Source organism: Grampus griseus (genome assembly GCF_964374135.1).
Source record: "Grampus griseus genome assembly, chromosome: X".
Taxonomy (NCBI): Eukaryota; Metazoa; Chordata; class Mammalia; order Artiodactyla; family Delphinidae; genus Grampus; species Grampus griseus.
In genome coordinates, this window is record NC_138999.1 from 43,507,923 (window position 1) to 43,527,094 (window position 19,172).

Here is a 19,172-nt window from a genome sequence, read left to right on the forward strand (position 1 = left end):
GAAAACATCTCGAATAAACAACCTAACCTTACACGTAAAGCAATTAGAGAAAGAAGAACAAAAAAACTCCAAAGTTAGCAGAAGGAAAGAAATCATAAAGATTAGATCAGAAATAAATGAAAAAGAAATGAACAAAATGATAGCAAAGATCAATAAAACTAAAAGCTGGTTCTTTGAGAACATAAACAAAATTGATAAACCATTAGCCAGACTCATCAAGAAAAAAAGGGAGAAAACTCAAATCAATAGAATTAGAAATGAAAAAGGAGAAGTAACAACTGACACTGCAGAAATACAAAAGATCATGAGAGATTACTACAAGCAACTCTATGCCAATACAATGGACCACCTGGAAGAAATGGACAAATTCTTAGAAATGCATAACCTGCCAAGACTGAATCAGGAAGAAATAGAAAATATGAACAGATCAATCACAAGCAGTGAAATCGAAACTGTGACTAAAAATCTTCCAACAAGCAAAAGCTCAGGACTAGATGCCTTCACAGGAGAATTCTACCAAACATTTAGAGACGAGCTAACACCTATCCTTTGCAAACTCTTCCAAAATATAGCAGAGGGAGGAACACTCCCAAACTCATTCTACGAGGCCACCATCACTCTGATACCAAAACCAGATAAGGATGTCACAAAGAAAGAAAACTACATGCCAATACCACTGATGAACATAGATGCAAAAATCCTCAACAAAATACTAGAAAACAGAATCCAACAGCACATTAAAAGAATAATACACCATGATCAAGTGGGGTTTATTCCAGGAAAGCAAGGATTCTTCAATATATGCAAATCAATCTATGTGATACACCATATTAACAAATTGAAGGAGAAAAACCATATGATCATCTCAATAGATGCAGACAAAGCTTTCAACAAAATTCAACACCCATTTATGATATAAACTCTAAAGAAAGTAGACATAGAGGGAACTTACCTCAACATAATAAAGGCCATATATGAGAAATCCATAGCTAACATCATTCTCAGTGGTGAAAAACTGAAACCATTTCCACTAAGGTCAGGAACAAGACAATGTCGCCCACTGTCATCACTATTATTCAACATAGTTTTGGACATTTTAGCCACGGCAATCAGAGAAGAAAAAAAATAAAAGGAATCCAAATCGGAAAAGAAGAAGTAAAACAGTCACTCTTTGCAGATCACATGATACTACACATAGAAAATCCTAAAGATGTTACCGGAAAACTAGTAGAGCTAATCAATGAATTTGGTAGAGTAGCAGGATACAAAATTAGTGCACAGAAGTCTCTGGCATTCTTATACACTAATGGTGAAAAATCTGAAAGAGAAATTAAGGAAACCCTCTCACTTACCATTGCAATAAAAAGAATAAAACACGTAGGAATAAAACTACCTAAGGAGAACAAAGGCCTGTATGCAGAAAACTATAAAACACTGATGAAAGAAATTAAAGATGAACAAACAGGTGGAGAGATATATCATGTTCTTGGATAGGAAGAATCAACATGTGAAAATGACTATACTTCCCAAAGCAATCTACAGATTCAATGCAATCTCTATCAAACTACCAGTGGCACTTTTCACAGAAGTAGAACAAAAAATTTTACAATTGATATGGAAACACATAAGGCCCCCAATAGCCAAAGCAATCTTGAGAAAGAAAAATGGATCTGGAGGAATCAGGCTGCCTGACTTCAGATTATACTACAAAGCTACAGTAATTAAGACAGTATGTTACTGGCACAGAAACAGAAATATAGAACAATGGAACAGGATAGAAAGCCCAGAGATAAACCCATGCACATATGGTCACCTTATCTTTGCCAAAGGAGGCAAGAATATACAATGGAGAAAAGACAGTCTCTTCAATAAGTGGTTCTGGGAAAACTGGACAGCTATTTATAAAAGAATGAAATTAGAACACTCCCTAACACCATACACAAAAATAAACTCAAAATGGATTAAAGACTTAAATGTAAGACCAGACACTATAAAACTCTTAGAGGAAAACATAGAAAGAACACTCTTTGACATAAATCACAGCATGATCTTTTTTGACCCACATCCTAGAGTAAGGGAAATAAAGGCAAAAATAAACAAATGGGATGTGATGAAACTTAAAAGCTTTTGCACAGCAATGGAAATCATAAACAAGATGAAAGGACAACCCTCAGAATGGGAGAAAATATTTGCAAAAGAAGCAACTGACAAAGGATTAATTTCCAAAATTTACAAGCATCACATTCAGCTCAATATCAAAAAAACAAACAACTCAATCCAAAAATTGGTAGAAAACTTAAATAGACATTTTTCCAAAGAAGATATACAGATTGCCAACAAGTACATGAAAGGATGCTCAACATCACTAATCATTAGAGAAATGCAAATCAAAACTTCAATGAGGTATCACCTCACACCAGTCAGAATGGCCATCATCAAAAAATCTACAAACAATAAACACTGGAGAGGGTGTGGAGAAAAGGGAGCCCTCTTGCACTGTTGGTGGGAATGTAAATTGATAGAGCCACTATGGAGAACATTATGGATGTGCCTTAAAAAACTAAAAATAGAGGAATCCTATGATCCTGCAATCCTGCTCCTGGGCATATATCTGTAGAAAAACATGGTTTAAAAGGATACATGTACCCCAATGTTCATTGCAGTGCTGTTTACAATAGCCAAGACATGGAAGCAACCTAAATGTCCATCGACAGATGAATGGATAAGGAAGATGTGGTACATATATACAGTGGAATATTACTCAGCCATTAAAAAGAATGAAATAATGCCTTTTGAGGCAACATGGATGGACCTGGAGATTATCATACTAAGTGAAGTAAGTCAGACAGTGGAAGACAAATATCATATGATATCTCTTATATGTGGAATCTAAAAAAAGTGATACAAATGAATTTGTTTACAAAATAGAAACAGATTCACAGACTTAGAGAACGAACTTATGGTTACCAGTGGGGAAGGGTCGGGGGGAGAGATAGACTGGGAGTTTGGGATTGACATGTACACACTGCTGTATTTGAAATAGATAACCAAAAAGGACCTACTGAATAGCATAGGGAATGCTGCTCAATATTCTGTAATAACCTAAATGGGAAAAGAATTTGAAAAAGAATAGATACATCTATATGAATAACTGAACCACTTTGCTGTATCCCTGAAACTAACACAACACTGTTAATCAATTAAGCTCCAATATAAAATGAAAAAAAATTTTTATAGTGGGCAGAAGAACTAAATAGACTTTTTTTCCCAAAGGAGACATACAGAATGCCAACAGGAACATGAAAAGATGCTCAACATTGCTAATCATCAGGGAAATGCACATGAAAACTGCAACGAGGCATCACCTCACACCAGTCAGAACGGCCATCACCAAAATATCTACAAATAATAAATGCTGGAGAGGATGTAGAGAAAAGTGAACCCTCCTACACTGTTTTTGGGAATGTTATTTAGTGCAGCCACTATGAAGAACAGTATGGACGTTCCTCAGAAAACTAAAAATAGAGCTACCACATGATCCAGCAATTCTGCTTCTGGGTATACATCTGAAGAAAAAGAAAACACTAATTCAAAAAGATACATGCACCCCAATGTTCACAGCAGCATTCTTTGTAATAGTGAAGATATGGAAGCAATCTTAGTGTCTATCAACAGATGAATGGATAAAGAACAAGTGTCATACACACACACACACGCACACACACACACACAATGGAATACTCCTCAGCCATAAATAAGAGTGAAAATTTGCCATCTGCAACAACATGGATGGACCTGGAAGGTATTATCCTAAGAGAAATAAGTCAGACAGAGAGAGACAAATACTGTATGTTATTACTTATATATGAAATCTAAAAAATAAAGAAAACTAGTTAATTTAACAAAAAATATATACTCACAGGTATAGAGAACAAACTAGTGTTTACTAGTTTGGGGGAGGTATAAGATAGGGGTAGGGGATTAAGAGGTACAAATTATTATGCATAAAATAAATAAGCTACAAGGATATACAGTACAGCACAGGGAATATAGCCAATATTTTATAATATATATAAATAGAGTATAATCTTTAAAAATTGTGAATCACTATGTTGTACACCTAAACCTTACATAATATTGTAAATCAACTATACCTTGATAAATAAAAAAATTCCATCAGAATATCATTAGATAAAAAAATATCTCCAGACATTGTCAAATGTGTCCTGCGGGTGGGGGAATATACCCCCAGTTGAGAACCACTGGTTTAAAGGCATGGTAATGTTGTAGTTAAGAGCACAGTTTTTACACAATTATGTATGAATCAAGACTCTTTTTCTTACTGGCTTCATGACCTTGAGCAAATCCCTTCACTTTTCTGAACCTCATTTTCCTCTCTTCTGTAAATGGGAACAACGAGGCCTGGTTTAGGGTTGTTGTAAGGATTTAATGAGATCATGTATATAAAACACTCAATACATAGTGGCAATAATAATGTGCTAATATTATTAACCATTATTAATTAACAAAGATTGCAATTTCCTAGGAAATGGTGAATGAGGAAAGGAGGTGGTTTCTTAAAGGTATACTCAGAACTAACTTTTTAATTGCCCCTACTGTCATAAGAGAATTCAGCTCTTCCCATTTGCTAGTAGTCCTCACCTTCAAAGATAAGAGGGAGTATTAAATCTTTCTCTCAAAGATTCCATAGCTAATTCTGGAAAGGCAGGATACTGAGCTCTATACTATGGAATCTGTATAATCTATTTTGGGGTAAGGGTCTCTGAGATTTCTATCTATGTGTAGGTGCAATCAAACTCCAACCCACCCCTTCTCTAGAAGTCAGCTCTCTAAATATCAAAGAGATGAGAAGCGTCTTACCGTAGAATTACACCAGAGACACTGGAAATCTTGAAGTCTCTGATAACTGCCACAGTTCTCGTGACATACTGCGCACTGAGAACTGACAGATATGTTTCCTTCTACCCACTGATGGGGCATAGTTTTCTGAAGGATAAAAAGAGACAAGAGGTAGAAGTTAGAGATATAAGGAGAGGAAGGGCCAGCTGGAATAACTATACTACCCCATGGAGGACACTAGACAACCCCAAGGAAGTTTTCCATCATCCTTCCCTCCCCACTCCCATGCTAGTGACAAATGACAGGTGGGAGTTGTGGGGGAGGCTTTCATTCTTCTAGATTTGTTGGATCATAAGCCTGGGAATGAAGCCTACTTGGGTTGTCTGGAAACAGGAAGAAGTCTTCCTTCCCCTGTGTGTCATGACTGAAGGGGAGATGGAAAAGGGTGATTATGAGAAAGCATGGCTGGTACTCACTACTTCATCTGCAGGCATGAGGAGGTCATCAGTAATGGATAATGTATTCCATTTGCAATCTTTGCTTGCTCTTAAAGCACATAATCTGTGAGACTTTACTTTGCACACTGTGAAAGAGGAAGAAAAAAAGATGGATGTGAATCAGGTGACAATGAAGATTCTAACTTCCTTCCCTAAGCTGCTCTAAAAGTTAGAACCTAGATGCATCTAAGTAGTTGTGACTTAACTCCAAAGGCTTATTTTCCATATATTTCAGTTTCTTTGTATTCTTCCCAGCCAAATTTTCTATTACCTGACTTGAATTGAAATTGATGGTAAGAATGAGGTGATTTCTATTTTTCCAAACCTGTGACTGTACTGTCCAATCCTCCCAGACCCAACCCTCCCTTTTGATTAATGAGAATTCCCCCTCATGCCAGTTTCCTCCCGTCTCCTTTCCCCTGTCTGTTAAGTGTCAGGGTTAACCTTACACTAGAATCAGTGACCTAGTGTGAGTCAATGATACTAAAGTCTCATGAGCTCCTTCACACCCATCTCCACCCATTGAGCTCCACTTCCTAAAGGAATCAGAAATGTACCTTCACAGATGATAACATTTCGAGATAAGGCAGGAATGGTCCCTCGACAAACATTGCAGTGCTGGGTCCGGGGACTGTGGCTTGAGTACCAATAGTGCATTCCAACAAGAAAAGGGTTGTTTTCTGCTGCAGGTATCTAAAATAAATCAAAGAGAAGAAAGAATAGAGAGTTAATCACAGAGACGGATTAGGGAAGGCCAGAAGATCTGAATGCTAAGGCTGAAATGGCCAGCTACATAAGGTGTCAGAGCATGTGAAGAGGAAGAATCAAAGTTGAGCCAATGCTTAACAAATCTCCCATCTCTGTTTTTTCCCAGTGGTTTTAAAAAGGGAAAAGGAATGAGGGGGTGCTAGATCCTGGAACAGGGACTGAAGGCAGGAGTGATGATCTTTATACTCCTTGGCTAAACCATTTCATTGGTTTAGCCTAAGCAAAATTAGTTCTGTTAATCTTGGCCTTGGCCTTCTTTGAGTAGTCAGCAAAAGGAGGTTGTGAGTAGGAAATTCAGTGATATCCAAGCCCTCTTGCCAGGCAAGAAAGGGAGGAGGCAGGGCTCTGACTCTAGGCTAAGGAATGCTTGTCAGGCTTTAGCTACCTCTTGGAGATATACATTACCCTTCCTGGACCTGCTGCTGCCAAGTGAGGAGAGCATTGCATTGCTGGGACAACAGTTTCATTTCAGAGGCTTCTGGTCCCAGTATTCTTTTCTGAATAACATGCTCTGACTGCCTATAGCAATTTCCTGGTTAATCAATTTAATTTATTCAAAATTCATTAAATTTTTACTGAGTAACTGCTATGTGCTTGGCACTTTTCAAGGCACTGATGAACAAGATAAAGTCTCTGCCCTCATGGAATGGCATTCTGTTTGGTGTCCTCTTTCATGGTATTCAATTTGACATTTACTATTAACCTCCCTATAAATGCTACATTTGTTTATCACAGCCTGACTCTCATGACTGTGGGCTGGCACAGGGCATACCAGAAACTAGTTTTAGGGTTAAAAGGGGAAGGGGAGGAGTGGGCACCAAAAACTTCCAAATTTGTTCTGGGCGTGCATTCCACAGGACACTTCCACCTTTTCTATAATTCCTGTGAATGTCTGATCTCTTCCTTCTCTGCCTTCCTCTGGAATGTAGACATAAGCATATGCATTCAGCTTTTTATTCTGGATGTTATAATCGGTTGGGTGTGTAAAGGCATAAGACTTTAAAATGAACTATATATTCTTCCTGACGCTAGCTGATACTGGTCCACTAGAGAGAGAGACAGAGAGGGAAAGAGAGAAAGTGCTATTGAGGGATCTGCCATATTTAGTGTTCAACCTTGATCAATTTATAGGAATTCATCATCTAAAACATAGCCTGTACATGGTATTCCCTGATCCCTCCTTCCCCCTCTGGCATGCCGTTTATGTGCTAAGCTGCTGTTGGAATGACCAGGAAGCTTCTGGAAGGAAAAGCTACTTTGATGCACTAAAGGCTCACCAAGTATGGAGTCACTTTGTGATTGTATTATTTTTTGCATACTGAAACCCTGGCAAAGTTCCAAGAAGATCAAAGTAGAGAGTGGAGAGTCCTGAGGAAGTGACATAGTCTTGGCTTTGACATGCTGAGCAACTAGCACCTTTCTACTTCCCACTAGATTATAACTTTACAAGTACCTTCCTTCCTTCCAACCTCCTTCTTTCCTCCAATAATTACTAAGAGCGACTTTGTGTCATCTATAAAGCTAGGCACTGGAGATTCAGAGATGAATGATCCATAGTTCTTGCCCTCACGGAGCTCATAGTCTACTGTAGGAGACAACTTCCTAAACAGATGACTCCAGTGTAGAGTGAAAAGTGAGCTCTCCTATAATGTTCAAGATTCTACAGGACAAATGGAAGAAATGATGAACTCTGCCTGGGTGGAATATTGAATGTCATGCTCCAATTATTTACAGAATATAAAAATATATAAAATGGACATTGCTTTGGTTCAGCAGTGGAGGAGGTGGGATTTTTATTCCTTAAGTGCATCCTATTGTATAAGAAAACTTTGGTGCATACCACCCTGGATGAGTACATGTTGTATGCTGAATTGTGTCCCCTGCCAAAATATGTTCAAGTACCTGGTACTGTGAATGTGACCTTATTTGAAAATAGAATCTTTATAGATATAAACAATTTAAGATGTTGTCATAATGGATTAGTGACTGGTGTCCTTTCCCTCTTTTTTTAAAATTAAAAAAAATTTTTAACATCTTTATTGGAGTATAATTGCTTTACAATGGTGTGGTAGTTTCTGCTTTATAACAAAGTGAATCAGTTATACATATACGTATGTTCCCATATCTCTTGCCTCTTGCATCTCCCTCCCTCCCACCCTCCTTATCCCACCCCTCTAAGTGGTCACAAAGCACCGAACTGATCTCCCTGTGCTATGTGGCTACTTCCCACTAGCTATCTATTTTACGTTTGGTTGTGTATATATGTCCATGCCACTCCCTCACTTTGTCCCAGTTTACCCTTCCCCCTCCCTGTATCCTCAAGTCCATTCTCTAGTAGGTCTGCGTCTTTATTCCCGTCTTGACCCTAGGTTCTTCATGACCATTTTTTTGTTTGTTTTTTAGATTCCATATATATGTGTTCGCATACGGTATTTGTTTTTCTCTTTCTGACTTACTTCACTCTGTATGACAGACTCTAGGTCCATCCACCTCACTAAAAATAACTCAATTTCGTTTCTTTTTATGGCTGAGTAATATTCCATTGTATATATGTGCCACATCTTCTTTATCCATTCATCTGTCGAAGGACATTTAGGTTGATTCCATGTCCTGGCTATTGTAAATAGAGCTGCAATGAATATTTTGGTACACAACTCTTTGAATTATGTTTTTCTCAGGGTATATGCCCAGTAGTGGGATCACTGGGTCATATGGTAGTTCTATTTTTAGTTTTTTAAGGAACCTCCATACTGTTCTCCATAGCGGCTGTATCAATTTACATTCCCACCAACAGTGCAAAAGGGTTCCCTTTTCTCCACACCCTCTCCAGAATTTATTGTTTGTAGATGTTTTGATGATGGCCATTATGACCGGTGTGAGATGGTATCTCATTGTAGAAGAGGGAAATTTGGACAGACACAGGAGAGACATCATGTGATGATATAGGCAGAGATTGGAATGATGCATCTACAAGCCAAGGTATGCCTGCAATCACCAGAAGCTAAGAAGAGGCAAAGAAGGATTCTCTTCTAGAGCCTTCAGAAAGAGCACAGTCCTGCCAACACTTTGATTTTGTACTTCTAGACTCCAGAACTGTGAGAGAAGTATCTTAATTCACCCAGTTTGTGGATTTGATATGGCAGTCCTGGGAAACTAACACAGTATGTCATTACAGGCCTTTCTATTAAGTGACACAGATTAAAAATTGACTTTGAAGACAGATGAAGAACTGTGGCATGTATACAAACCACTGATCTCTGAATGTTAAGGCTTTTAATGTGTGGTTGTTGGGTTTTATGTTTGATTTTTATGCTCTCTAAAATACATAGGTTAATACATTCATGCAGAGATCATCACTCCAATCTGATTCTTCACTGTTTTAGAGCAGCTAAGGCTATTTTCTCCATCTCCTGAATCCCTTTCAGTATAATCCAGAACCCAGATAGGTTCATTAATTATTTGTCTATTCATTAAAGGAGATCTTGTCAGTCCAGGTGTTTGGTAAACTCTAAAACACTGTTAAAGCGTGAGGACTTAATAATATTAAGTATTTTCAAAGTGCATAAAAGTCTCAGGAAACATCCCATAAAGCACAAAATCTTCTAAAGATGTGTTTCCTTAAAAGAATCTTGTTTGGGATGATTTATTTGATGAAAGGCTGTGTTTAGATAAAACAAAACTAGTGGTTTGTACTGTAACTTGAAGCCAACTTCTTTGTTATATCAAGGTTTTGGAAACTACAGAATGTTAGGGCCTCCCAGGTTGGCCATTGGTAGGGTGACCATATCATCCAAATCAGGACACTTTGAACAGTGAAAGGGGGAGGTATAGTATGTAATTATGCTGGAACAATAAGTGTAAATTGTGTTCATCCTGAGAAGACCACTAGCCATGGAGATGCTACACATGAGCTAGAGAGTCATTTATCCAATTTGAATCTATTTGTTGATCTATACAGCCTAGTTGTCTGGCTTAGTACCACTTAGTTGCCTATCGGGCTACCACATACTCACAAGGGGTGGGGACTAGAGGAGAGAAAAGATAATTAGGTAAAATTTAAGATGTCTTTCCAAGAGCATGGATTTAGAGTTAGGAGAGCTAAGATCTCAATTCTGCCACAATAAATTACGTGATTTCAGGCAAGGCAACTGAACACCTCTGAGGTTTCTTTCTCACCTACTTAATGAAATCTTAGAATCATAAGCTTTTCAAGTTGAAAGGAATGCTTGAATTCATCTAGTCTACCCACCAGAAAAACTAATTTTCTTTTTTAAATTGAATTTTAAAATTGAGGTACATTTGACAATTAAAATTGTACATATTGAATTTAATGATTTGATATACATATGTAGTGAAATAGTCACCACAATCAAGCTAATTAACTTACCACCTAGGATAGTTACCACTTTCTTTCCTTCTTTTTTTTTTGTATGTGTGTTTAGAGCACTTAAGATCTTCTCTCTTAGCAAATTTTAGTATAAAATAAATGATTGTTACTTACGGTCACATTGTTGTACATTAGACCTCCAGAACTTATTCTCCTGCATAACTGAAACTTTGTACCGCTTAACCAACATCTCCCCATTTCCCCCTCTCCTCAGCACTTGGTAACCACCATTCTTCTCTCTGCTTCTAGAGTTCCAACGATTTTAGATTCCACATATAAATGAGAACATACAGTATTGTCTTTCTCTGTTTGGCTTATTTAATGTAGCATACTTTCCTCAGGTTCATCTGTGTTGTTACAACTGGCAAGATTTCCTTCTTTTTATCAGACTGAACAATATTCGATTGTATTTGTGTATGTATATATCTATATCACATTTTAAAAATCCCTTTTATCCATTGAGGGACAGTTAGGTTGTGTCTGTATCTTGGCTGTTGTGAATAATGCTGAAAGAAACATGGGAGTTCTGATATCTCTTCAAGATGCTGATTTCATTTCCTTTGGATATATACCCAGAAGTGAGATTGCTGGGTCATAAGGTAGTTATATTTTTAATACTTTGAGAAACCTCAGTACTACTTTCCATAATGGCTGTACCAATTTATAGTCCCATCAAAAGTGCACAAGTTTTCTGTTTTCTCCACATTCTTGCCAGCACTTGTTGTCTCTTGTCTTTTTTTTTTTTGCCATATCACACGGCATGAGGGATCTTAGTTCCCCAACCAGGGATTGAACCTGCACCCTCTACAGCGTAAGCTCAGAGTCTTAACCATTGAACTACCAGGGAAGTTCCTCTTTTTTGCTTTTCTTTTGTTTTTCTTCTTTTTTAATTTGAAGTATAGTTGATTTACATATTGTGTTAGTTTCAGGTGTACAGCAAAGTGATTTAGTTATACATATATATATATATTTCAGATCTTTTAAAAATAATTATATATTTTTTATTTTAGCAAAGATTCAGAATATATCTCTATAAGAAAAAAGAGTTACATCATACAATCTTTTGAAAATATACATTCATATATTGGTTTTGTCCTATGATTAATTTGATTACTAAAAGTTGTAAAGTGCAGCTAAATTTGAGAGCCAAGTTATTAGTAGTTAAAGACTGATTTGCTTTTTGTAAATTGAGGTATAGTTGATTTACAATATTGTGTTAGTTTCGGGTGTACAGCAAAGTGATTCAGTTGTATATTATATATATGTTACATATAATATATATATATTCATTCTTTTTCAGATTCTTTTCCCATATAGGTTATTACAGAATATTGAGTATAGTTCCCTGTGCTATACAGTAGGTCTTTGTTGGTTATCTATTTTATATATAGTAGTGTATATATGTTAATCCCATACTTCTAATTTATCCCTCCCCACTCCCTTTCCCCTTTGATAACCATAAGTTTGTTTTCTATGTCTGTGAGTCTGTTTCTGTTGTGTACACAGATTCGTTAGTATTGATTTTTAGATTTCACATATAAGTGATACAATATTTGTCTTTGTCTGACTTACTCCACTAAGTGTAATATCTTTAGGGCCATTCATGTTGCTGCAAATGACAATCTTTCATTCTTTTTTTATGGCTGAGTAATATACCAATGTATATATATCTCACATCTTCTTAAGCCAATAGTTTGTTGACGGACACTTGGGTTGTTTCCATGTCTTGGCTATTGTAAATAGTGCTGCTATGAACATTGGAGTGCATGTATCTTTTCAAATTAGAGTTTTCATCTACCCAGGAATGGGACTGCTGTGTCATATGGTAGTTCTATTTTTAGTTTTTAAAGGAACCTCTGTACTGTTTTCCATAGTGGTTGCACCAATTTGCATTCCTTTCAACAGTGTAGGAAGGTTTCTTATTCTCCAACCCTCTCCAGCATTTATTATGTGTAGACTTTTTGATGATAGCTATTCTGATGATAAGAGCCATTTTAACAAGGGTGAGATGATATCTCATCGTGGTTTTGATTTGCATTTCCCTAATGATTAATGGTGTTGAGTACTTAACTTTTTATCCATTTTTATGTCTTCTTTGGAAAAATATCTATACAGGTCCCTCACCAATTTTAAAAACAGATTATATGTGGGTTTTTTAAACTATTGAGTTGTAGGTGTTCCTTATGTATTTTAGATATTAACCTCATATCAGATATATAGCTTGTAAATATTTTCTCCCATTTCTAGGTTGCCTGTTCACTCAGTTGATTTAGCTTGATGTAATCTCACTTGTTTATTTTAGTTTTTGTTCCTTGTGCTTTTGGTGTCATATCCAAGAACTCATTGTCCCAGTCAATGTCAAGAAGGTTTTTCTCTGTTTTATTCTGGTAGTTTTATAGTTTTAGGTCTTACACGTAAGTCTTTATTCAGCCTGAGTTGATTTTTTGTACATGGTGTGAGGTAATGGTCCAATTTCATTCTCCTGCATGTTGATATCTAATTTTCCCAACACCATTTATTGAAGACTACCCTTTCCCAATTTTGTGTTCTTGGCCCCCTTCTGAAAATCAGTTGACTGTAAAAGCATGGATTTATTTCTGTGCTCTCTATTTTGTTCCATTGGTCTGTATGTCTGTTTTTATGCCAGTACAATATTGTTTTGATTACTATAGCTTTATAATGTATGTTGATATCAGGAAGTGTGATGCCTCCAGCTTTGCACTTCTTGCTCAAAACTGCTTTGGCTATTTGGGGTTGTTTTTGGCTCCATATGAATTTTAGGATTGCTCTTTCGATTTATGTAGGGAATACCATTGGATTTTGATTGGGATTGTATTAAATCTGTAGATTGCTTTGTGTAGTATGGGCATTTTAACAATATTAATTCTTATGATCCATGAACATGGGATGTCTATCCATTTATCTATGTATTCTTTCCTTCATCAATGTTTTATAATTTTCAGTGTATGTTTTTCACCTCTTTGTTTAAGTTTATTACTAAATATTTTATTCTTTTTGTTGCTATTGTGAATGGTCTTATTTTCTTAACTTTCCTTTCAAATAGTTCATTGTTTGTGTATAGAAAACTGAGTGATTTTTTGTATGTTGATTTTGTACCCTATGACGTTACTGAATTTTTTTGTACCCTATGACTTTACTGAACAATTATTTTGTTCAGTCTTTAGGTTTTTCTACATATATGATCATGTTGTCTGCAAACAGAGACAATTTTACTTCTTCCTTTCCAGTTTGGGTGCCTTTTAATTCTTTTTCTTGCCCAATTGCTCTGGCTTGGATTTCTAGTACTATGTTGAAAAGAAGTGGTGAGAGTATGCAGACTTGCCTTGTACCAGATCTTAGAGGGCAAGCTTTCAGTTTTTTCCCCATTAATTATAATGTTGTCTATGGGCTTTTCATATATGGTCTTTATTGTGTTGAGGTAAGATCTTTCTATACTTACTTTGTTGAAAGGTTTAATGATGAATTGGTGTTGAACTTTGTCAAATGCTTTGCTTGCATCTATTGAGATGATCATGTGGTTTTTTTCTTTCATTTTGTTAATGTATTGTAAGACATTGTTTGACTATGTATATTGAAATATTGTTGCATCCTTGGGATAAATCCCTCTTGGTTACAGTGTATAATCCTTTAAATGTGCTATTGAATTTGGTTTCCTAGTATTTCATTAAGAATTTTTGCATCTGTGCCTCTGAGGTGGGAGAGCCGACTTCAGGACACTTGCCCACGAGAGACCTCCTAGGTCCACATAATATCAAATGGCGAAAGATATCCCACAGATCTCCATATCAATGCTAAGACCCAGCTCCACTCAACAACCAGCAAGCTACAGTGTTGGACACCCTATGCCAAAGAACTAGCAAGATAGGAACACAACCCCACCCATTAGCAGAGAGGCTGCATAAAACCATAATAAGGTCACAGACACCCCAAAACACACCACCAGATGCGCTGCTGACTACCAGAAAGACAAGATCCAGACTCATCCACCAGAACACAGGCACTAGTCCCCTCCACTAGGGAGCCTACACAACACACTGAACTAATTTTAGCCACTGGGGGCAGACAGCAAAAACAATGGGAACTATGAACATGCAGCCTGTGAAAAGGAGACCCCAAACACAGTAAGTTAAGCAAAATGAGAAGACAGAAAAACACACAGTAGATGAAAGAGCAAGGTAAAAACCCACGAGACCAAACAAATGAAGAGGAAATAGGAAGTCTACCAGAAAAAGAACTCAGAGTAATGATAGTAAAGATGATCCAAAATCTTGGAAATAGAATGGAGAAAATACAAGAAACATTTAACAAGGACTTAGAAGAATTAAAGAGCAAACAAACAATGATGAACAACACAATAAATGAAGTTAAAAATTCTCTAGAAGGAAGCAAAAGCAGAATAACTGAGGCAGAAGAACGGATAAGTGGCCTGGAAGATAAAATAGTGGAAATAACTACTGCAGAGCAGAAAAAAGAATGAAAAGAATTGAGGACAGTCTCAGAGATCTCTGGGACAACATTAAATGCACCAACATTCGAATTATAGGGATCCCAGAAGAAGAAGAGAAAAGGAAATGGACTGAGAAAATATTTTAAGAGAGTATAGTTGAGGGGCAGAGGGGAAGATGGCAGAAGAGTAAGACGTGGAGATCACCTTCCTCCCCACAGATACACCAGAAATACATCTACACGTGGAACAACTCCTACAGAACACCTACTGAATGCTCGCAGAAGACCTCAGACCTCCCAAAAGGCAAGAAACTCCCCACGTACCTGGGTAGGGCAAAAGAAAAACAGAAAAAACAGAGACAAAAGAATAGGGACGGGACCTGCACCAGTGGGAGGGAGCTGTGAAGGAGGAAAGGTTTCCACACACTAGGAAGCCCCTTCGCAGGCGGAGACTGCGGGAGGCGGAGGGGGGAGCTTCAGAGCCCCAGAGGAGAGCAAGCAACAGGCGTGCGGAGGGCAAAGCAGGGAGATTCCCGCACAGAGAATCGGTGGCGACCGGCACCCACCAGCCCAAGAGGCTTGTCTGCTCACCCGCTGGGGCGGGCGGGGCTGCGAGCTGAGGTTCGGGCTTTGGTCGGAGTGCAGGGAGGGGACTGGGGTTGGCTGCGTGAACACAGTCTGAAGGGGTTAGTGCACCACGGCTAGCCGGGAGGGAGTCCGGGAAAATGTCTGGAGCTGCCGAAGAGGCAAGAGATTTTTCTTCCCTCTTTGTTTCCTGGTGCGCGAGGAGAGGGGTTTAAGAGCGCTGCTGAAAGGAGCTCCAGAGATGGGCGCGAGCCGCGGCTAAAATCACGGACCCCAGAGACGGGCAGGAGATGCTAAGGCTGCTGCTGCCACCACCAAGGGGCCTGTGTACGAGCACAGGTCACTATCCACACTCCTCTTCCGGGGAGTCTGTGCAGCCTGCCACTGCCAGGTTCCCGGGATCCAGGGACTTCCCCGGGAGAACGCACAGCGGGCCTCAGTCTGGTGCAACGTCATGCTGGCCTCTGCCGCCGCAGGCTCGCCCCACACTCCGCGCCCCTCCCTCTCCCCGGCCTGAGTGAGCCAGAGTCCCTGAATCAGCGGCTCCTTTAACCCTGTCCTGTCTGACCAAAAATCAGACGCCCTCCAGTGACCTACACGTAGATGCAGGGCCAAATCCAAAGCTGAGCCCCTGGGAGCTGTGAGAACAAAGAAGAGAAAGGGAAATCTCTCCCAGCAGCCTCAGAAGCAGCGGATTAAAGCTCCACAATCAACTTGATGTACCCTGCATCTCTGGAATACACGAATAGACAACGAACCATCCCAAATTGAGGAGGTGGACTTTAGAGCAAGATTTATGATTTTTCCCCTTTTCCTCTTTTTGTGAGGGTGTATGTGTATGCTTCTGTGTGAGATTTTGTCTGTATATCTTTGCTTCCACCATTTGTCCTAGGGTTCTATCCATCTGTTTATTTTTAAAATTTTTTAAATAATTAATTTTAATAACTTTATTTTACTTTACCTTCTTTCTTTCTTCCTTCCTTCCTTCCTTCCTCTTTCTTTCTTTCTTTCTTTCTTTCTTTCTTTCTTTCTTTCTTTCTTTCTTTCTTTCTTTCTTTCTTTCTTCCTTTCTTTCTTTCTTTCTTTCTTTCTTCCTTCCTTCCTTCCTTCCTTCCTTCCTTTCCTTCCTTCCTTCCTTTAGACAACGAATCATCCCAAATTGAGGAGGTGGACTTTCAGAGCAAGATTTATGGATTTTTCCCCTTTTCCTCTTTTTGTGAGGGTGTATGTGTATGCTTCTGTGTGAGATTTTGTCTGTATAGCTTTGCTTCCACCAGTTGTCCTAAGGTTCTATCCATCCCTTTTTTTCTAAATAATTATTTTGTAATAATTGAATAATTTTATTATATTTTACTTTATTTTATTTTACTGTATCTTCTTTCTTTCTTTCTTTTTTCCTTCCTTCCCTCCTTCCTTCCTTCCTTCCTTCCTCTCTCCCTCCCTCCTTTCTTTCCTTTTTCCTTCTTTTCTTCTTTCTTTCTTCCTTCCTTCCTTCCTTCCCTCCTTTCTTTCTTTCTTTCTTTGCTTCTTTCTTTCTTTCTTCCTACTTCTACTAATTCTTTCTCTCTACTTTTTCTCCCTTTTATTCTGAGATGTATGGATGAAAGGCTCTTGTGCTGCAGCCAGGAGTCAGTGCTGTGCCTCTGAGGTGGGAGAGCCAACTTCAGGACACTGGTCCACAAGAGACCTCCCAGCTCCACATAATATCAAGCAGCAAAAATCTCCTAGAGACCTCCATCTTAACACCAGCACCCAGCTTCACTCAACAACCAGCAAGCTACAGTGCTGGACACCATATGCCAAACAACTAGCAAAACAGGAACACAACGCAACCCATTACCAGAGAGGCTGCCTAAAATCATAATAAGTACACACACACCCCAAAACACACCACCAGACGTGGACCTACCCACTAAAGAGAAAAGATCCAGCCTCATCCACCAGAACACAGGCACTAGTCCCCTCCACCAGGAAGCCTACACAACCCACTGAACCAACCATAGCCACTGGGGACAGACATCAGAAACAACGGGAACTACGAATCCGCAGCCTGCAAAAAGGAGACCCTAAACGCAGTAAGATAAGCAAAATGAGAAGACAGAAAAACACAGCAGATGAAGGAGCAAGATAAAAACCCACCAGACCTAACAAATGAAGAGGAAATAGGCAGTCTACATCAAAATAAGTTCAGAATAATGATAGTAAAGATGATCCAAAATCTTGGAAATAGAATAGAGAAAATGCAAGAAACATTTAACAAGGACCTAGAAGAACTAAAGATGAAACAGACAATGATGAACAACACAATAAATGAAATGAAAAATACTCTAGATGGGATCAATAGCAGAATAACTGAGGCAGAACGGATAAGTGATCTGGAAGATAAGATAGTGGAAATAACTACTGCAGAGAATAATAAAGAAAAAAGAATGAAAACAACTGAGGACAGTCTCAAAGACCTCTGGGACAACATTAAACGCACCAACATTCGAATTATCGGGGTTCCAGAAGAAGAAGAGAAAAAGAAAGGGACTGAGAAAATATTTGAAGAGATTATAGTTGAAAACTTCCCTAATATGGGAAAGGAAATAGTTAATCAAGTCCAGGAAGCACAGAGAGTCCCATACAGGATAAATCCAAGGAGAAATACACCAAGACACATATTAATCAAACTGTCAAAAATTAAATACAAAGAAAGCATATTAAAAGCAGCTAGGAAAAACAACAAATAACACACAAGGGAATCCCCATAAGGTTAACAGCTGATCTCTCAGCAGAAACCCTGCAAGCCAGAAGGGAGTAGCAGAACATACTGAAAGTGATGAAGGAGAAAAACCTGCAACCAAGATTACTCTACCCAGCAAGTATCTCATTCAGACTTGATAGAGAAATTAAAACCTCTACAGACAAGCAAAAGCTGAGAGAGTTCCACACCACCAAACAAGCTTTACAACAAATTCTAAAGGAATTTCTCTAGGCAAGAAACACAAGAAAAGGAAAAGACCTATAATGATGAACCCAAAACAATTAAGAAAATGGGAATAGGAACATACATATCGATAATTACCTGAAATGTAAATGGACTAAATGCTTCCACCAAAAGACACAGATTGGCTGAATGGATACAAAAACAAGACCCATATATATGCTGTCTACAAGAGACCCACTTCAGACCTAGAAACACATACTGACTGAAAGTAAGGGGATGGAAAAAGATATTCCATGCAAATGGAAACAAACGAAAGCTGGAGTAGCAATTCTCATATCAGACAAAATAGACTTTAAAATATGACTATTACAAGAGACAAAGAAGGACGCTACATAATGATCAAGAGATAGATCCAAGAAGAAGATATAAAAATTGTAAATAATTATGCACCCAACATAGTAGCATGTCAATACATAAGGCAAATATTAACAGCCATAAAAGGGGAAATCGACAGTAACACATTCATAGTAGGGGACTTTAACACCCCACTTTCACAAATGGACAGATCATCCAAAATGAAACTAAATAAGGAAACACAAGCTTTAAATGATACATTAAACAAGATGGACTTAATTGATATTTATAGGACACTCCATCCAAAAACAACAGAATACACATT

General features: G+C 38.2%; 1 protein-coding gene across 1 annotated transcript in view; it reads right to left on the reverse strand.

Annotated features, from left to right (window-relative positions):
• The window catches only part of DGKK (diacylglycerol kinase kappa), a gene marked incomplete at both ends in the record, with an annotated part of 159,759 nt that overhangs the window by 64,117 nt on the left and 76,470 nt on the right, over positions 1-19,172 (reverse strand). Inside the window, 3 exons of the mRNA XM_082681869.1 lie at positions 4,882-5,007; positions 5,337-5,443; positions 5,915-6,050. Of these exons, the coding sequence (XP_082537995.1) occupies positions 4,882-5,007; positions 5,337-5,443; positions 5,915-6,050 (369 nt within the window). The remainder of the gene's footprint in view (positions 1-4,881; positions 5,008-5,336; positions 5,444-5,914; positions 6,051-19,172) is intronic.